This window comes from Guyanagaster necrorhizus (genome assembly GCF_019112545.1).
Source record: "Guyanagaster necrorhizus MCA 3950 unplaced genomic scaffold BT62scaffold_5, whole genome shotgun sequence".
In the NCBI taxonomy this organism is placed as follows: Eukaryota; Fungi; Basidiomycota; class Agaricomycetes; order Agaricales; family Physalacriaceae; genus Guyanagaster; species Guyanagaster necrorhizus.
Genome location: NW_025064884.1, coordinates 106,401 through 121,840, shown reverse-complemented (window position 1 = coordinate 121,840; position 15,440 = coordinate 106,401). Strand labels below are relative to the sequence as shown.

At 49.6% G+C, this 15,440-nt stretch overlaps 7 protein-coding genes across 7 annotated transcripts; 2 read left to right on the top strand and 5 right to left on the bottom strand.

Moving 5' to 3' along the window:
- Positions 1 to 813: 813 nt before the first annotated feature.
- BT62DRAFT_928246 (polysaccharide lyase family 14 protein) lies at positions 814 to 2,311 on the bottom strand. Its single transcript, XM_043185467.1, has 6 exons — positions 1,704 to 2,311; positions 1,536 to 1,647; positions 1,413 to 1,484; positions 1,277 to 1,360; positions 1,209 to 1,222; positions 814 to 1,148 (listed from the first exon to the last, which is right to left on the bottom strand). The coding sequence occupies exons 1-6, from the start codon at positions 2,254 to 2,256 to the stop codon at positions 958 to 960; spliced, it is 1,026 nt and encodes a 341-aa protein (XP_043043027.1). The 5' UTR covers positions 2,257 to 2,311; the 3' UTR covers positions 814 to 957.
- Positions 2,312 to 2,400: 89 nt separating this feature from the next.
- Positions 2,401 to 4,495, top strand: BT62DRAFT_885994 (uncharacterized protein; the record flags this gene model as incomplete). Its single annotated transcript, XM_043182860.1, has 8 exons — positions 2,401 to 2,659; positions 2,708 to 2,977; positions 3,088 to 3,297; positions 3,347 to 3,691; positions 3,742 to 3,923; positions 3,975 to 4,061; positions 4,109 to 4,199; positions 4,245 to 4,495. The coding sequence occupies 8 exons, from the start codon at positions 2,401 to 2,403 to the stop codon at positions 4,493 to 4,495; spliced, it is 1,695 nt and encodes a 564-aa protein (XP_043043026.1).
- A 111-nt stretch (positions 4,496 to 4,606) lies between these two features.
- On the bottom strand, positions 4,607 to 6,490 carry BT62DRAFT_962875 (phosphomevalonate kinase; the record flags this gene model as incomplete). Its single annotated transcript, XM_043188658.1, has 8 exons — positions 6,228 to 6,490; positions 6,016 to 6,169; positions 5,605 to 5,958; positions 5,376 to 5,553; positions 5,178 to 5,317; positions 5,048 to 5,125; positions 4,868 to 4,994; positions 4,607 to 4,821 (listed from the first exon to the last, which is right to left on the bottom strand). The coding sequence occupies exons 1-8, from the start codon at positions 6,461 to 6,463 to the stop codon at positions 4,607 to 4,609; spliced, it is 1,482 nt and encodes a 493-aa protein (XP_043043025.1). The 5' UTR covers positions 6,464 to 6,490.
- A 187-nt stretch (positions 6,491 to 6,677) lies between these two features.
- BT62DRAFT_885684 (ferrochelatase) lies at positions 6,678 to 7,884 on the bottom strand (the record flags this gene model as incomplete). Its single annotated transcript, XM_043182840.1, has 4 exons — positions 6,678 to 6,875; positions 6,926 to 7,294; positions 7,347 to 7,805; positions 7,858 to 7,884. The coding sequence occupies 4 exons, from the start codon at positions 7,882 to 7,884 to the stop codon at positions 6,678 to 6,680; spliced, it is 1,053 nt and encodes a 350-aa protein (XP_043043024.1).
- A 349-nt stretch (positions 7,885 to 8,233) lies between these two features.
- BT62DRAFT_985126 (uncharacterized protein) lies at positions 8,234 to 10,848 on the bottom strand. Its single transcript, XM_043189911.1, has 7 exons — positions 10,548 to 10,848; positions 9,986 to 10,496; positions 9,758 to 9,936; positions 9,540 to 9,707; positions 9,283 to 9,484; positions 8,624 to 9,229; positions 8,234 to 8,569 (listed from the first exon to the last, which is right to left on the bottom strand). The coding sequence occupies exons 2-7, from the start codon at positions 10,493 to 10,495 to the stop codon at positions 8,456 to 8,458; spliced, it is 1,779 nt and encodes a 592-aa protein (XP_043043023.1). The 5' UTR covers position 10,496; positions 10,548 to 10,848; the 3' UTR covers positions 8,234 to 8,455.
- Positions 10,849 to 11,454: 606 nt separating this feature from the next.
- Positions 11,455 to 13,754, top strand: BT62DRAFT_928240 (uncharacterized protein). Its single transcript, XM_043185466.1, has 5 exons — positions 11,455 to 11,914; positions 11,968 to 12,431; positions 12,489 to 12,782; positions 12,840 to 13,547; positions 13,599 to 13,754. The coding sequence occupies exons 1-5, from the start codon at positions 11,583 to 11,585 to the stop codon at positions 13,652 to 13,654; spliced, it is 1,854 nt and encodes a 617-aa protein (XP_043043022.1). The 5' UTR covers positions 11,455 to 11,582; the 3' UTR covers positions 13,655 to 13,754.
- A 38-nt stretch (positions 13,755 to 13,792) lies between these two features.
- On the bottom strand, positions 13,793 to 15,041 carry BT62DRAFT_589449 (uncharacterized protein). The gene has a single exon (XM_043181524.1). It carries the CDS (start codon positions 14,941 to 14,943, stop codon positions 13,930 to 13,932), a length of 1,014 nt encoding a protein of 337 aa, XP_043043021.1. The 5' UTR covers positions 14,944 to 15,041; the 3' UTR covers positions 13,793 to 13,929.
- Positions 15,042 to 15,440: the final 399 nt, after the last annotated feature.

The window sequence follows — 15,440 nt, the reverse complement described above, 5'->3', positions numbered from 1 at the left end:
GATGTTGTGATGGGTTTTCAGGCATTCTTGGGTAATAGTTCCGACCAACCTTACGGGTATGTCTCTTGGTCTTTTCGGAGCGATGAATGCTTGTGAACTTGATTTGCAAATAACAGAACCCAAGGTCACGAGGGTCCATGGAACTTGGCTTGCACGGCCAAAATCTTTCTGCCTCGATGGGTGGGGATTCGTGATGTGATTGTTAGTCACAGCCGAGCATTTTAGTTGGTAAAAAATGAAACCTTAAAGGGTTTTGTTCTAGCGAAGCCTTTTTCAGCCCTGAAAAGGCCGTGTGAAAAACTTTTCTCCCTGTGGAGCAATAGAATTTGTTGGGATTTTGCTGGAAAGTTCTAGAAAGGGCAATCCGGCATCATGCCGAGAGTTGATGAGTAAGCCCGAGAGAAAGAGAAAGTTGTAGTAAATTCTAGATACAAGCCTGGAGAGTATAAATACGAGCTCTGTAGGAGCTGCAGAATAAGGAGTTTATACCATCTGGCCTTACCAGCCTGGAGTCTACCCTGCGCAACACCGAGGATTTCCAACAGAATTAATGTGTCTTCTCGTTTTACAGCACTCACACCAAGGGTGTAAAAACTGGAGTCGAAATTGAAACTTTTTAAGGTCCTATTTTGAGCCATCAAAACCACATCAGCCTCTGCAGTGAGTGCTGTCAATACTGGGACATCAATAGTGGCAATCAACCTTTTCGCAAATATAACTAACAGCGAGATCCTCGACATGGGTCCTCCTGTCAAGAAAACTAGGCACACCTAACATACCTTTACAGCGCAGGAACAGGATGGTACATCTTACGTCTTTTATTGTTACCGTACAATCCTGTGTGCTTCCAAGTATCAATGTTTACTTATTTACAGCGTTTCCACAAACCAATGAGAATCGATCGAACCCAGAAACGAGTCCGTACAAAGATCATGTTCCATTTTCAGAGTCCATCCCTCACATGCATAGAGAACCGACGGTTAAAAGTACGGGAAGTAAAGTCGTCCACAGCTGTGATATCCACAGGCTGCCAGCTGCGCTGGTAACCTCAGATCCTGTCAGATTGGATGGGTTTGGGCCTCCCCACATCGTAATATTGCGAAAGTACGTGTGGGTGGTATTCGGCGTCGCCCAGCTGTCATCTGAACCTAATGGATCATGATGAGTTCTGCTCATATATATGGCTTGGATTTAAATGCAGCACTAACCTCCAAAAAACGTCCTGATTCACGATCCATCAAAAGTTATCATAGCAGATAGCTAAAACTGTGCTTACGAGAAATACATCCCGCCAGCATTAACAGACGAATTGCTTCGAAATTGGAGATCCGTTTGAGATATTACTTCGACATTGTTGTAACTGTTCATTAGCATCGGAGTTTGTTCGATTTGCATTGTCACTGGAATCGTACTATAATTTGAGGTTTCCATTCGCCACGTCCGTCGGCTCATTGAGCTGCACAAGAAGGGTGACTTGATTCCATCTACCACAAAAAGTCAGCTACTCTACACCAATGTCACAACAGTAAGCGTACTCTCCGGCAACAAAACTAAAGGCTCCGCGGGATATGCTGGTGCCAAAATCGTCATTGCAGGTGATACTGCGCTCGCTACACAGATTATTCGGCGTAGGAATATACGCGTATACTTTATCCTCAAAGGCATTAGAAAATGACTGGGAGTTCCAGTGTGAATTCACGTACCTTCAGCTGCGCCATCCTGTCGCCACATCAGTCTAACGCTAAAACAGTCGCTGCCAGTGGGCTGATTACCACCGCTGCAGCCAGTAGCATTCGGTCCACCTCGCAATCCAGGTAACTTGCCGCCTTTCACCCAGTCAAAGTCCTTGTCAAAGGCTATATCGTAGGACAACATCAGAGACTGAAATACATCGCCATTGGACGTGTTCCAAAGATTGTAGAATTGGGTGCCACCGGTATTATGCGAGAAACTGCCTTCCGGATAGGTGACCTCGAGAACAGGGCTGGAAGAGTTGGTGGTAAATAGATCGCCAACGAAAGCGACGTTTTCGGTACCATCCTGGAAGCGCCCTTTGCTCAATGACCACTGTGAAACAATGAAAGAGTCCGTCTCATCGCTGCTTTGCGTAGCAGTTGGAAATGGGAATGTTGTGCTCGTCGTGAGGGAATACTGAGAAGCCAGCTCTTGCGGAGAAAGTTGCGCGGCAGCCGTTGCGTATACAAGAAATGTGAAAGAAAACAAGGTGAGAAGGAATAATGAAATAATGGTATACATCATGCAATGAAAAAGTGGTATACAGTAACGTCGTCGTAATGAATGAAGGTTTGAATGCCCTTTCTGGCCTAGCTGGCTGTGCAACTTTATTCTCGACCGCGACCACGTCCTTTCCATATGTTCGCCTCATAATACGGATATCCAATGTTCGGTCAATCTCTCAACAAAAAGGGCAATGGTGATAATGAAGGCGAGGCGCGACGGCCTCTTCTAAACCGGTCGCAAGACGACTTGACCGACGACAGCATTTTTGCCATCGACGACGATGACTCAGACCATGACCACATCGAATCCCAGCCTAATCCACCGCATAAAGGAAAGACTGAGCATGTCGTACGCTTTCAGGAGGACGTGCAGGTCATAGGCCCTCCCTTAAGGTCGACCATGGCAAGCCGAGAGGCAGGTGTGTGCATTACCGTTCTTGATGAATAAAACGGAACCATTTACACAGAATACGAACTCGATTCCGATGAGCTCGACGACGAGGCCACCGTTAGAACACCTCCCGGACATATGGACCGTAGTATGCCGTTGCTCGTCGGATTATTGGATGAGTCCGCCCGAAGAAACTTAGACACCGCTATTCCTCTACATACTCCTTCTGAGCCGCCGAATCCATCGGAGTCGGTTTTGGACTTGGATGACATAGTTGTGAAAGTAAACGCAGGTGGAGGAATGGTAGATTCAATAGCCAACATGGCAAATTCAATATTAGGAGCAGGTATTTGCTTTTCTTTACATTCCTGGTCTACGTCTGATTGCTGAACCAGGCATCATCGGTTAGTCCTTGTATCAGGCGATCATTGCCCCATTTCTTACTGTCTCGTTTAGGTCTCCCCTACGCTGTCAGCCAAGCTGGATTTTTCACAGGAATCGTCCTGCTAGTAGTCTTATGTGTGGTAACAGACTGGACCATTCGTCTTATTGTCGTCAATGCAAAACTTAGTGGTAGTCATTCTTACATTGGCATCATGAGCCACTGCTTTGGATCAAGTGGACGAGCGGCCGTTTCCTTCTTCCAGTTCGCTTTCGCGTTTGGAGGTGAGTCGACTTTAGCGTCATCGTACTCTGTTGTTGAGATCCTACGCAGGCATGTGCGCGTTTGGGATAATCATTGGGGATACCATACCTCATGTCATCCGCTCAATATTCCCCGACCTACATTCGATACCCGTGCTTTCATTATTTGCGAATCGTCAGTTTGTCATTGCTCTCTGTACTATTTGTGTATCCTACCCATTGTCGCTATATCGTGACATTCATAAACTCTCGCGAGCATCTGGCCTTGCTCTTGTCGGGATGCTCATAATCGTTGGCTCGGTTCTGATCGAGGGCCCTCAGGTCACCCCTGATTTGAAGGGTGACCAGTCCAAACGATTCACAATCATTGGTCTTGGTATTTTTCAGGCGATCGGGGTTATCAGCTTCGCATTTGGTATGCAGTGTCCTATTTATTTTCCCGTCTTTCACTTATTGTTCCTCTAGTCTGCCATCACAATTCATTGCTCATTTACGGCAGTTTACGAACTCCAACGCTAGACCGGTTCGCCCAAGTGACCCATATATCTACCCTAATATCGCTGGTATCATGTTGCACATTGGCAATTTCAGCATATGTCGTGTTCACAGACAAGACACAAGGGAACATTCTCAATAATTTCTCTCCGGTGATTAGGGTCCTTGCATTCAGGATCAATTTCATACTGACGTGAGAGCAGAGCGATACCCTCATTAATGTTGCTCGCTTCTGCTTCGGATTGAATATGTTCACGACACTACCTTTGGAACTTTTTGTTTGCCGAGAGGTCTGGGTCCCGAATTCATCCAAGGTTCTTCCACTAACAATTTACAGGTCGTGGAGCAATATTTCTTTTCTCACGAGTCTTTCAATCAACAACGACATGTATTCTTCACCACAAGCATTTTATTTATGTCGATGCTAGGTACATACTGCTTGATCATTACCACTATGACTAACAAATTTAAAGTTGCACTGGTTACTTGCGACCTTGGGGTGATGCTCGAGATTACCGGCGGCGTATCAGCTACAACGCTAGCATTTATCTTCCCTGCCGCCTGTTACCTCAAACTCATAAGCCCCGAATCACCGTGGCATAGCCGAAGAAAGCTGCCTGCTGTTTGTTGCGTGGCATTCGGAGTAACGGTGATGGCTATCTCCTTGTTTCTAGCGCTGGGCAAGACCTGGACTCCGGAAGGCAACGCGAAAATCTGCATGTAAACCGCGCGACATGACAAAGCGGAACGCATGTATGGAGTGCTGCGTATCTAGACCCTGGACATTATACGGACAACCATTATGTAAATTATAAAATTCCGTGCAGTATCGTCACTACGCCTGGGACTTTTGGGAGACGGCTTCTTTGAGGCCTTTGATGTGTTCGAGCACCTCGACTCTGGCACCCTTGGCCAAGCTTTCAACGGTAGATAACGGCGAGACGGTGCTGTACGTTTCCCAAACATGCTCCACACGTAGTCGAGGTGGTTGATCGGGCGATGGATCGACTGGATCGAGGACAAGCAGCCACACAGCATCATAGCCACCGGCTGAGGCAATTTCAGACGGAGAAGCAGACGACGGTAGTACACTAACCTCCAGGGACCCCTCCGCCAATCACGCCCGCTTGCGATATACAGGTGTCCAGCAGCGTGGTTTGTTCTTCCGGTTCGATTGGAACATCAGCTAACGATCCCATCTCTCGCATCTTTTCTCGAATGGACTGAAAAATGCCGTTACAGCGTTTGACCGGTCGAAAAAGTTAATGTCGCAAACCTCAGATATTGTGTGTGCTGCGTAGAAAGTGGAAATAACCGGCATTTCCTCGGGCGGGGCGTCTGGATTTGCGAGCCACTGGAAGAGCGAATCAGCACGGATTTGTATAGCTACGGTTTTCGGAGCAGACCTGAAAGTGATTTAATGATGAGATGTACTTGACAGCACTCTCGTAACTTTGTGGATCCTTCGTGTACAGGTTGGAAATCTGGATGAGAGTTTGGGCGAGCGATTGGTTTAGTTGGTCGAGTGCGGTCCACAATGTATTGGCTGTATGGAAAATAATTAGCCGCTGTTGGTCGGGTGGTTAGAACACAAACAGACCGACCTCGTTCGCTGTCTTGGTTTCTCCATTTAAGGACCTTGCCGACCAGTGAGGGTGTATCACTCCCAGCGTCTACATCTGCCAGCATGATTCTGGTCAAGGGGGGAAGCTGGAATGGCTGGACCCGATAATTCCAGGCGTCGTTCAAAGGCGACAGGACAGGGAGGAGGGGGGTCGACGTCTATATGTAATGAGCCCACATGTACCTGCAACCGAAATGAAGCAGACATACCGAGTCGTCGCTCATCAAGTCATTCAGGACGTCCGGCGCAAAACGAGTATAGATGTGGCTGCCAAAGACGGCAGAGGACACGTCGAATCCACTGCCCACCTTGCCCTGTGCCAGACAGTGCACGTACTGGGCGAGATTGTGGGCAAGCCGTCTGCCGTCGCTGCCGAGGTCAGAGAAGGAGGATGGAGGTATAGCGCCGAGATGAAGCAGCAACGCGGAGACGAGGGAAGTAATCAGTGCTGCTGAAGAGCCCATGCCGGTCTTGTGGACATTGGACAATGATACGCCGGTAGCGGCGAATGGTTCTATAAATTCTAGGGATGTAATTGTGCGTGGAAGGTGTAGCGAGGCCAGCTGTGTGAAAGTCTAAGTGAGACCGACAATAGAATATAAAGACGAACGAAGCAGTACCCTGGCTCTCTGCGAGTAGAAATCATTATCGCCTGCGATGGCGATGTCAAGGCCACGGGCCAAGGAGTCCTGCAGGGAAGACAGCCCCTTGATTTCAGCGACGAGGGCGAGCGTCTTTTTGAGCGCGAGATGGACAAATTTATTCGTGCTCGTCCTGGAATAATATATTTGAGCGGGAGGGGGGTGGCCGTCGAGGAAGACATTGGGCTCACTGTTCTGGAGCCTGCTCGACCTGGACGGAGGGGAAAAAGGAGAGGGAGTAGGACCAGGTGGCTGCTTTGAACTGGGGCGATCGTACTTGAATGTGGGTGGGCTGGCCGTCGGATATGACGGTGTAGAACCGGGACGAGGCGGAGACGACGATGCCAGAGTAGGTCGGATCGAGGACGAGGTAGCCGCCGGCGATTAGGACCTTTCCTGGGGACGACACGACTGTAGAATGGGCCATGGCGAGGAGGAAGGGGGGAGGGGGGGGGGGGGAGGGGGTTGGCAGTAAATAATGTGTGTCTTAAATATATATTGCTCACAACGTCGCTGATCGGCCCAAGGAACAAGAAGGGGACTTGCTGCATTTGACACGCTCACGTACAAACGGCGTTACTTGTTACCTGTCCCAACTAATCAGGCCGTATCTCCGGACCCGTACATTTATTCATTTCTAATTAACGTCCCCCCTGCCTGAACCACTCTTTTTGTTCGCCGCACGTCGCATTCCTGCATCCAGGGCACCGTAGCCCCAGCTGTACGCTCGTCCGCCCCCGCTCGCACTGACGCAGATGTTCCGCTGCAATGTCAGCTAGTGCACGAATGAAGACGGGCGAGTCATTGAGAGATTCAGCGCGCTGCACTTCGATCCCGTGCTGCAGCGGCAGATGAGCCTGGCACCAATCTAACGGATCTCTCCCCTTACCTTCCGTGCCTCTTTAGCGTACTCCAAATCGAGCTCGTACAACGTCTCAATGTGGTCGCTTGTAAACGCAATTGGCACTAGTACCACTTGCTTCTCACCCAGACGTGCCAGTCCCTTGAGTGCGTCGCCCGTCTGCATTCCCATCCAGGCCGACGGTCCAACTTGGGACTGCCATACCAAACGGTAGGGGTTAGAGTGCCCCAGTCTATCCATGACCGCAGACACAGTCCCCGACACCTCCATGATGTACGGGTCCCCCCGGTTCACCACAGACATCGGCAGCGAGTGTGCAGAAAACAAAAGAACTGTCTTGTCCCGTGTTGCAGCCGGGAACTTTGCCAAGGCGGCTTCGATGTTTATCGCCACTGCCTGCATGGAATCAGATCATTCATCACCACGTTTGTTTTCAAAAGGGACCAACCTCCACAAAGCCTGGATGCGTCCCCCACCTGTCTATCACGCTCCATTCAACGTCCCCAAACTCTGCTGCTTTGCCACGCCGGAAAATTTCGTTCAAACTGCTCCCGGTGGTGCTGCAGCTATATTGAGGGTACTGTGTGAACGCAATAGCCCGCTTGACACCGTCTGCCTTCATTTGTCGTGCCGTCTCCTGCGTGAGCGGGTTGGCATACCGGAATGCGACATAAGTTTTGTGCGGGGCCGTTTCCGGATGCAGTTCATCCAAAAGACAGGCCAAGCCTTCCCCTTGCAGCCGGGTGTACCGCAGTATTGGCGACCCGCCCCCAATGTCAGTGTATTGCTGCTCAATTTGCGGTGCACGTCGGCGAGCTATCACGGGTGCAAGGAATCGCTGAAAGGGCAGCGGGATAAGGTCGTTGTCCAAAAAGAGGTTCTTTAGAAAATCATGGGTCTCGGCCACCTTGCACGCGACGTTAGAGAACCGGGTCCCTGCAGGCAAATCCACAGCTCACCGTCGACGGCCCGCCCATGTTCAGCATGACAACAGCTGCATTCGGCGGCATTCAGACGGGCATCTTTCCAACAAGGCGGGACATTGACACACCTGTGGGACTGCACTTTAGTCAGTACAAGTTCCACGACACCAAGGCAGGGACCCTTACCTCTTCCCGGCGGGGGGTCCATGTTGCAGAGTCACCAACGACCGGGATAGCGCGTGCGATATTCGTGATAGAACAGTCATTTTATCCAGTGGATGCTACCGTGGCGAAGAGGTCGACGGGCAACCGCTGGGCCGTCCGCGTCATGAAGGATGAATACCCGTCCTCGACCGTGTGAATGTTGTCTCTAATAAGGGTAAAAACTGCCAGCCAATCGGTGTGCGTGATAATTGAAACTTTGAATTGACTAAAACTGATGACAAGGGAGAACTGTGCACTTTGCTCATCGCAGCATTTATGATAATAACGTAGTTGGAGGACTGTGGCTCTCTCCCTTCCATCCTCCGCACCAACATTCAGATCCAGTATACTACGAAATCTTACATCCTCACAGTCGTAGCTTCCATAAAATGAATAGTACATATATGCTACAGTCCAATCCAGTTATATTTCATGAGTCGCTCCGCTTCGTCCTTTTTGATGAAGGCCCAGGAAGTTCTACAGCCCTTTGGCAAACAGGACAACGACCAGAAACGTCAGTTAACCAGGGATCTAGACACGTCGGCTATTGAGGGTGAATGAGTTTTTTATCACAAGCAGCGAGAAAATGCGCGCATACGTGAAATACATGTCCGCATGCTAAAAGCCTTAATGGCTGCGCACCATCTCCGGTATCTTCTGGCTTCAATTCCACATCCCTCTGCCCTTCTGCAGCATTGTCAGGAGTGGCCTCAGCTGACGACTTCTCGCCTTTCTCCGACGTGTCTACTATTCGTTTTGGCTCCTCAAAGTCCATTAAGCAAATGGCGCACGCTGCACGATTGCCTTCCAGAACGACAAAAGGGTATCCTTCTTGCTCCCAGTGGTCTTCCCAGGTCTCAGGAACATTAGGCTTCGTGGCCTTCTTACCTTCACTTTTTGAAATCGACGATTTATTTGAAGGTATGCCGGCTGTTTTCTGTTTACTAGTAGTGACTTTGAGGAATCTAAAACGCCGTTTTGTAGGGGTGGTATTACTTGATCCCGGGGTTGAAGGAGGATAGGTGTATATCGCTTCGGGAACCTTGATGGGGAAAGACGAGGGATCTGGAGGTGGTGGGATGTACATCACGAGAGGGATCCGGTCAACCACGGACTTGGACAGCTTTCCTATCTCGGGTTTGATCAAGCCGGGGTTTTGAAGAGGATGGCGCCCAAGACACATGAGGAAGATGTTCCAAAATAGCTGTGAAACTCAAAGTTAAAAAACGAGGCTTGAATGTATGCAAAAGTGCTTACAAAGAGTATCGGCGCGATCAAAAATACTATCAGGCCTAGAATGATGACTTCTACGACCATCAAGTAGGTGATGCATAGGATTCCGAAGATGAGCCACCAGATAAGAGGCGAAGAAAGTCGGCAGGATTCAACAGAGGTATAAATCAGGATGTGGGCAGTCAAGAACCAACTGAAACTGAAAAGAGTCGAAAACAGCGTCAGCCTGCAATCAGATAAGTACTAGCTTTGCGACACATTAGCACTCAGAGTGTGCTCACTTTCTGTAAATGCCGGTATAAGGTAGCGGTGGTGATGGTTGCGTTTCTCCATCAGTAGCGTCGTTGTTTGCACTTGGTGAATTCGTAGATGCTTGGGCATTCGAATTTGAGGGAGGTGGTTGAGTTTGGCTGGCATTTGCTGCTTCACTATCCCCTTGTACGGCCGCACTGTCGTCGAATATTCAGCACGGTGCGAGGTAGTAAACATGCTTGCTTACGCTAAACGCTCTCGCTGCCAGCTCCAATATGATAAAATGCATGCCACAAAGACTCTACCGATCCAGAGTCCTGCCCAAACACCTAAAGGTCGAGTACACGCTTCCAGTTGGTTGACTCCTGGTATGGTCTTACTTTCAAGATGAGAAGATAAAGCAAGAATGACTATTATCACAATAATCTACAAGGAGATCAGTCAAATAACTTCCTAGAGCCGAGGATCAAGTCACCTGTGCCAAGCCCCAACAACAATTCCATCCAAGCGATACGTTAGACCGACGCTCGCGAGATGCACCACGTCCATATCCAAAAAATGTCATTATTCTGCGGTAACGCGACTGTGGCTGTCTTTCAGGCTGATGACCATGAGTTTCTGCAATGGCTGGAGCTGTAGCAGCAGGCCGGACGGCTTGAGCAGGTTGCTCGACTCGCTCTTGAGACAATCTGAAAGGCGAGGAAGGGGCTGATTGCACAAGTTCCGTTTGCTTTGACAGGGATATATGACTAGAGGAGTTTGATCGCTTTGATAACGGTCGTATTGTGGACGGTCCTACGCCGTTGTCCGAATTATCATGCTCAACATCCCGCTCAACACCTCCATCGGAACGGTCGTGATGTTCATGCTTGGACCGCTTTAAATTCTGCAAAAAGTCTTCACTCGGTTCTGTGGATCCCTTAGGTAGATCTCCCAACGACTTGATCCTTCGCAGTGTGCCGTCTGAGGTCAGTGGGGTCGTCATCCTAGGCTGTAGGTCAGTGCTGACGCTTCGTTATGAATCGGACAATTTATACCTCTGCTGAGCGTCTTTCAATAGAATTTGAGTGTTTCAAACAGCGATAACAAGAAGGAGCATGGAGTTTAGCGCCTGCAACGTTCACTGGCAAGCGGTTCAAGACTCAACACCCAGTGGAGCCAAAAGGGGACACCTCGGACCGATGTGCCGACTCTCACGCGCACGATTCGTACCAACTTGGCATACATTTTGAAGCATCTTGATAGAACCAGACGCAGTACTCGTCCATTGTTGGCGCTTGTAGACAAGCGCCTGCTGTCACTGTACACCACATCGGCGGAATGTTCACAGGGGAAGCTTAACAGCACAATTGAGTGACTACCCCGAACTGTAGAAATAGCTGTCGGAGTGCCGTGTCAGCAAGATAAAATAGGAAGATATGTTACTATGGCGCTTAGGATGGGTAGGGACCTGTTGGTTCAAAGGCCAGTATTTCCCGTTCAAGGCGAATGGAAGACCCGTTATCACAGGAAAATCACGGCGCACAAATTAGTGGATTCTGGTCGGATTAGTTGGTGTAGGTGTAGAGCACGATACTACATTATGTCCCGGACGTTCCGGGCCATTCCTCCTTACCCTCGGACCGGTCGGATCGAATCCGACTTTCCTCTACGGGAGCTACTCAGTAACAATTCACCTCGAGACACCGTAGCTCGTGCCCCCAGCTACTTACCTTCGTTCCCGTAGTATTGTGAATTTTGTCGTTCTAACATATTTTTCCAACAAGTATACTTGGCCGATTCCGATATTTGGTCAAAGTTTCTGCCCTCTTCGTCTCAGGGCTCCGTGTGATTGTTGGAAGGGGGAAGCGCAATTTCATGTCTGTCTTCTAGATTTCAAGTGCGTTATTCCTGATGATACGGCTACCAGAAATTTACCGGATAAGGCATCGTTGTACTTTTATTGTTGTTGTCAAAAAGCACGTGCGGTAACCTTGTCCTCGCAATTGCAATCCGATTGTCGATCGTGTAATAACAATACAAGACGCGAAAAACAGCGACGGCACATTGTACATACAACTGCCGTCGTCATTATGGCCAGCGAGCCCGTCATGCCTTCACTGTCGCCGCGTAGCCTCAGCGGCTGTCGACCAGGCCTCTTGGATCCAAGCCAGCCACAGCGACTTTTGCGGTATTCCACGTCTCAGATTTCTTTCGCTTCATTCAATCCTCGTACTGCGACAGCTCAGGCGGACCTACCCGACTTTCGCAAACTATCCTTGCAGGAAGAACTGTACAATGCAAAACGCGTCGTAATCGAGACAAGTGCTTCCGGCGAGTCCTTCTGGCGGTTCGTGCCCAGGGCGCACTTGGACGAGGGAGTGTTGGACGAGGGAACATGGCCTCGCCTAGTGAACCTATGTGGGCGAGTAAACAAACGGTATACCTCTTCGCCGGCGCCGTCTGACTTTTGCACAGAGAACTCGTCGAATTGAGCCAGGATCAGTGGGACATTTACAAGCTGGACACTTTCTACGAATGCAGAGTGTGTCCGCCTCCTGCCTATACCATCATTTCTATCGCGCCTTCAAAGCCTCCACCGCCATCTCACCTGCCCAATTGTAAACGCCACCTATCTCCCAGCTTTGACTTTGACAACGCTGCCCCATCCTCGAATTATCCAAAAACGGCGGACGATGCTCTTATTTCTGAAGAAGAGGACGAGGTTGAAGACATGATTATTGACGATGAACCTGCTCCTCCCCCTCGACGAGCAAAATCTGCAGTCCCACGACGGGAGGAAATGCTCAAGAAAAGAAACGAACGCCGAGACAGGAATTCTCAGCGAGAAGAGAAACTATCATCACCCCTACAATCTCCCTTCAACTTCACAGGGTATGGCCCAACGCCATCTACTCCGACTCCAAAGGTCAAGAGAAAAGGTAATACATATGCTCTCAACTTGACGATGCTATCCATCATTGACTACGCATGGACAGTCCACAATGTATTTGAGTCGTTGAAAACGCCTCCTGATCCTGACTATTCTGAATTCTCAGAAGAAGCACGACGTCAAACGGCAACCTATGAGCACGTCTCGTGGACAAAGCGAAATCGGACTGTTTCTCCTGCTGAAGCCAGGCGGCACTTGGATCACAATAGAACAACGCGGCAGAAGCGAAAGGCAGAGAAAATACGAGCACAAATGCGTCAACACAACCAACGATGGCAGAGTGAACTTATGCCGGATATCTACGACGAACTCGCGCGGATGCCAGCATCTTCATCCCCTGGTATGCATAGAATTTCACCGCAAACGCTCTATAGACTGACTGTGATTCTCCTGGCAGAGCGTCATTTTTTTCCAGAAACAGTCGAAGAAGAGCCCGAAGACGTACAACATAATTTCTATGAGGAACGAGATGACCGCGCTGAAAGGGAAGCCTCCATCGCTGCGTCGCGTGCAAAATTGGCAGATCTGGAAGCTGACAGACCATTGTGGGAAGCTGCCGCCTCGGCGCGACAGCTTCGGGAGCAGGCAGAGGCAGAAGCGCATCAAGCTAAAGTGGAAGCTAGGCGACAAACTGAAGAGAGCCGGGTGGCAGAACAGCGGGCAGAGAAAGCTCGCAAGCGAGAGGCCGATGCTTGCGCGCGCGAGGACGCTGCAAGGAGGGAACGTGAGGCGACCGAGCAACTGGAACACGCGTGGCAGCAGCGTGAGGCTAGGTGGAACACAGGGTATTGGACGCCCGCCCGTGCTATTGCTCGCTATAAAGAGTATAGCGAACTTTTTGATGTGACGAAATTTGCTGCAGATCCTCTTGAGTTTAGAAAAGTCCCGTGGCCTATATTGAAGAGACCCAGTAAACTGTCTACCGAGGACGTCGATTGGGCCAATGTAGAGGAATTCTTTGCCGAGGCAAAGAAGACCATGCGACTAGCGGAATTTAGAGAGTTCGTTGAGAAGAGTCATCGGCGGTTTCATCCTGATAGGTGGCGGTCTAGGGGTGCACTCAACAGTGTCGTAGACGAGGTTGCAAAGTCGTATATGGAAGTCGGTCAGTGTCTTTCTTTCTACTGCTTTCTTTGTACTTATTCCGTACGCTCAGCTGCGAATACTGTTGCCCAGGCACTGACGCCTTTGTGGAGAGAGGTGAAGCGGTGACAGAAGGGACGGTTGATCTTGACGCATTTATAGTTTTAAGATATGTTGTATTATATATAGCAGTTCACCTACACACCTAATCAAATACTAGAGGAACGGATGGTCAGATATTAAGTTAACTAAAAATCGATCATCAGAAATAATAGCAATATCGTTCTGGATTTTGCCAAAACTGGTAGCCACTCAAGCTCAAGCGTCAGACCGCCAGCGGCGTCTTCGATATGTAAATATCTTCAAGGGAACTGGCCAAGCTAAAACCGATTGCAACCGTCAATTCACCGTAAATCTCTCAACCTCCTCATCACCTCCTGCATGTCATGTGTATTCCACTCCCCACTCCAATCTTCTCTTCTCTCCTTTATAGTCTTCAAGTCCATTTCGTCAAAGTAGACCGTACTCTTGATAAACGGAGTATCTGGACGATGAGAGAAGAAGAAATGCCTGTCCTCTGAAGAGCGCTGCATGCTCAACGGCGAATGAGGTGCCGTCTTTGGCCTCTTAATCTTTCCTGGCCGCCTAGGCTTCGCACTGAAAGTAGTCTCGGGTATAGCGACATCGATGTCAACCTCTCTCTTACGAGATGGTGTAGAGGGTAGGCTGAATGAAATGGTGGCTTGTGATGGAGCAACTGCTTTTGGGGATGAGGGTCGAACGATATTGGTAGGATGGATGGGATGGAGCGAAGAGTATTGGTTAAACGGGGCATCGGGTGGTAGAAGATGACGAGGAGAGACTTCTGATATAGAGCGACGGATGTCGTCTTGGGTATTTCGAGACACAAGCGACGACATACTCGGGCTCCGTTCAGAAGGACGTGAGTTCATGGACGGTGCCGCATGGGCTAACCACGGTTCTGGGGTTTTCCCCCGGGGAGGTGTAGCAATGGAGACTTGAAGTTCAAGTTCTGCCCGTACACCATCCACCGGCGTTTGTGTAGCCTTGTCGACGTAGGACGTATATGGCCTTCTAATGAAGACATCGTCTGGACCTTCCTGAGGCTGCGGGAGTGATGGTGATTTCTTCCGCCGGATACATCGAAGAGTGCGCCAGAGATTGGAGATGGATTTGGGAGGTGAAAGACTCGCTGTCGTCGAGAGAGATGGAGCTGCTGATCGGACCGAGGCCGCGTCTGAATTACGAGAGGGCGTCGATGGGGACTTGGCTTTCTTCTCAATTCTGGCTAGTGGTTTAGGTTGCTTTGGAAAACCATTGTCAGCGAGAGCAAACATGGAAACAGGAGAGTGTGGCCGGCGTGGCGAAGAGCGGACTGAACCGGTGGCTAATTCCATGAGCGTCGGAGCAAGAAGGGGGAAATACAACACCCGAAGGCATTCGTTATTATATGGTAATCAGTGGGCTCATTCAGAGATATGATTAAGCAAATTATAGAACGGAGAAGAAGATCCTTCAGGCACTGAAATAAGGAGAACCCATCTTCTGGCAGCAGTCCTGTTTTGTAGAAGGAAGAGAGTAGAGGCAAAAACAATGAAGCCTTTTATCGAAACCCTCGTTACTATGTGCCAGCGCAGACAAAGCACAGATGAGCCCGCAAGAGGACAAAGTGATAGTCTACAGGCGCCGTGTTTTGATTTCTTCCAGCTGTACGTTGCCGAGAACCCGACTAATAACTGCTGCCAAATGTTTGCGCATTCGGGACTCTGGGTTCATGAGACTAGAGGAATAACGCTACGCATCAAAGTGTCGAGGCTTCTCTTCAGGGCTTTCTGACAAAATCATGACATTTGCGGTTAAGGCACCAAAAAGAGAGGTTCGAATTGAGGAGATG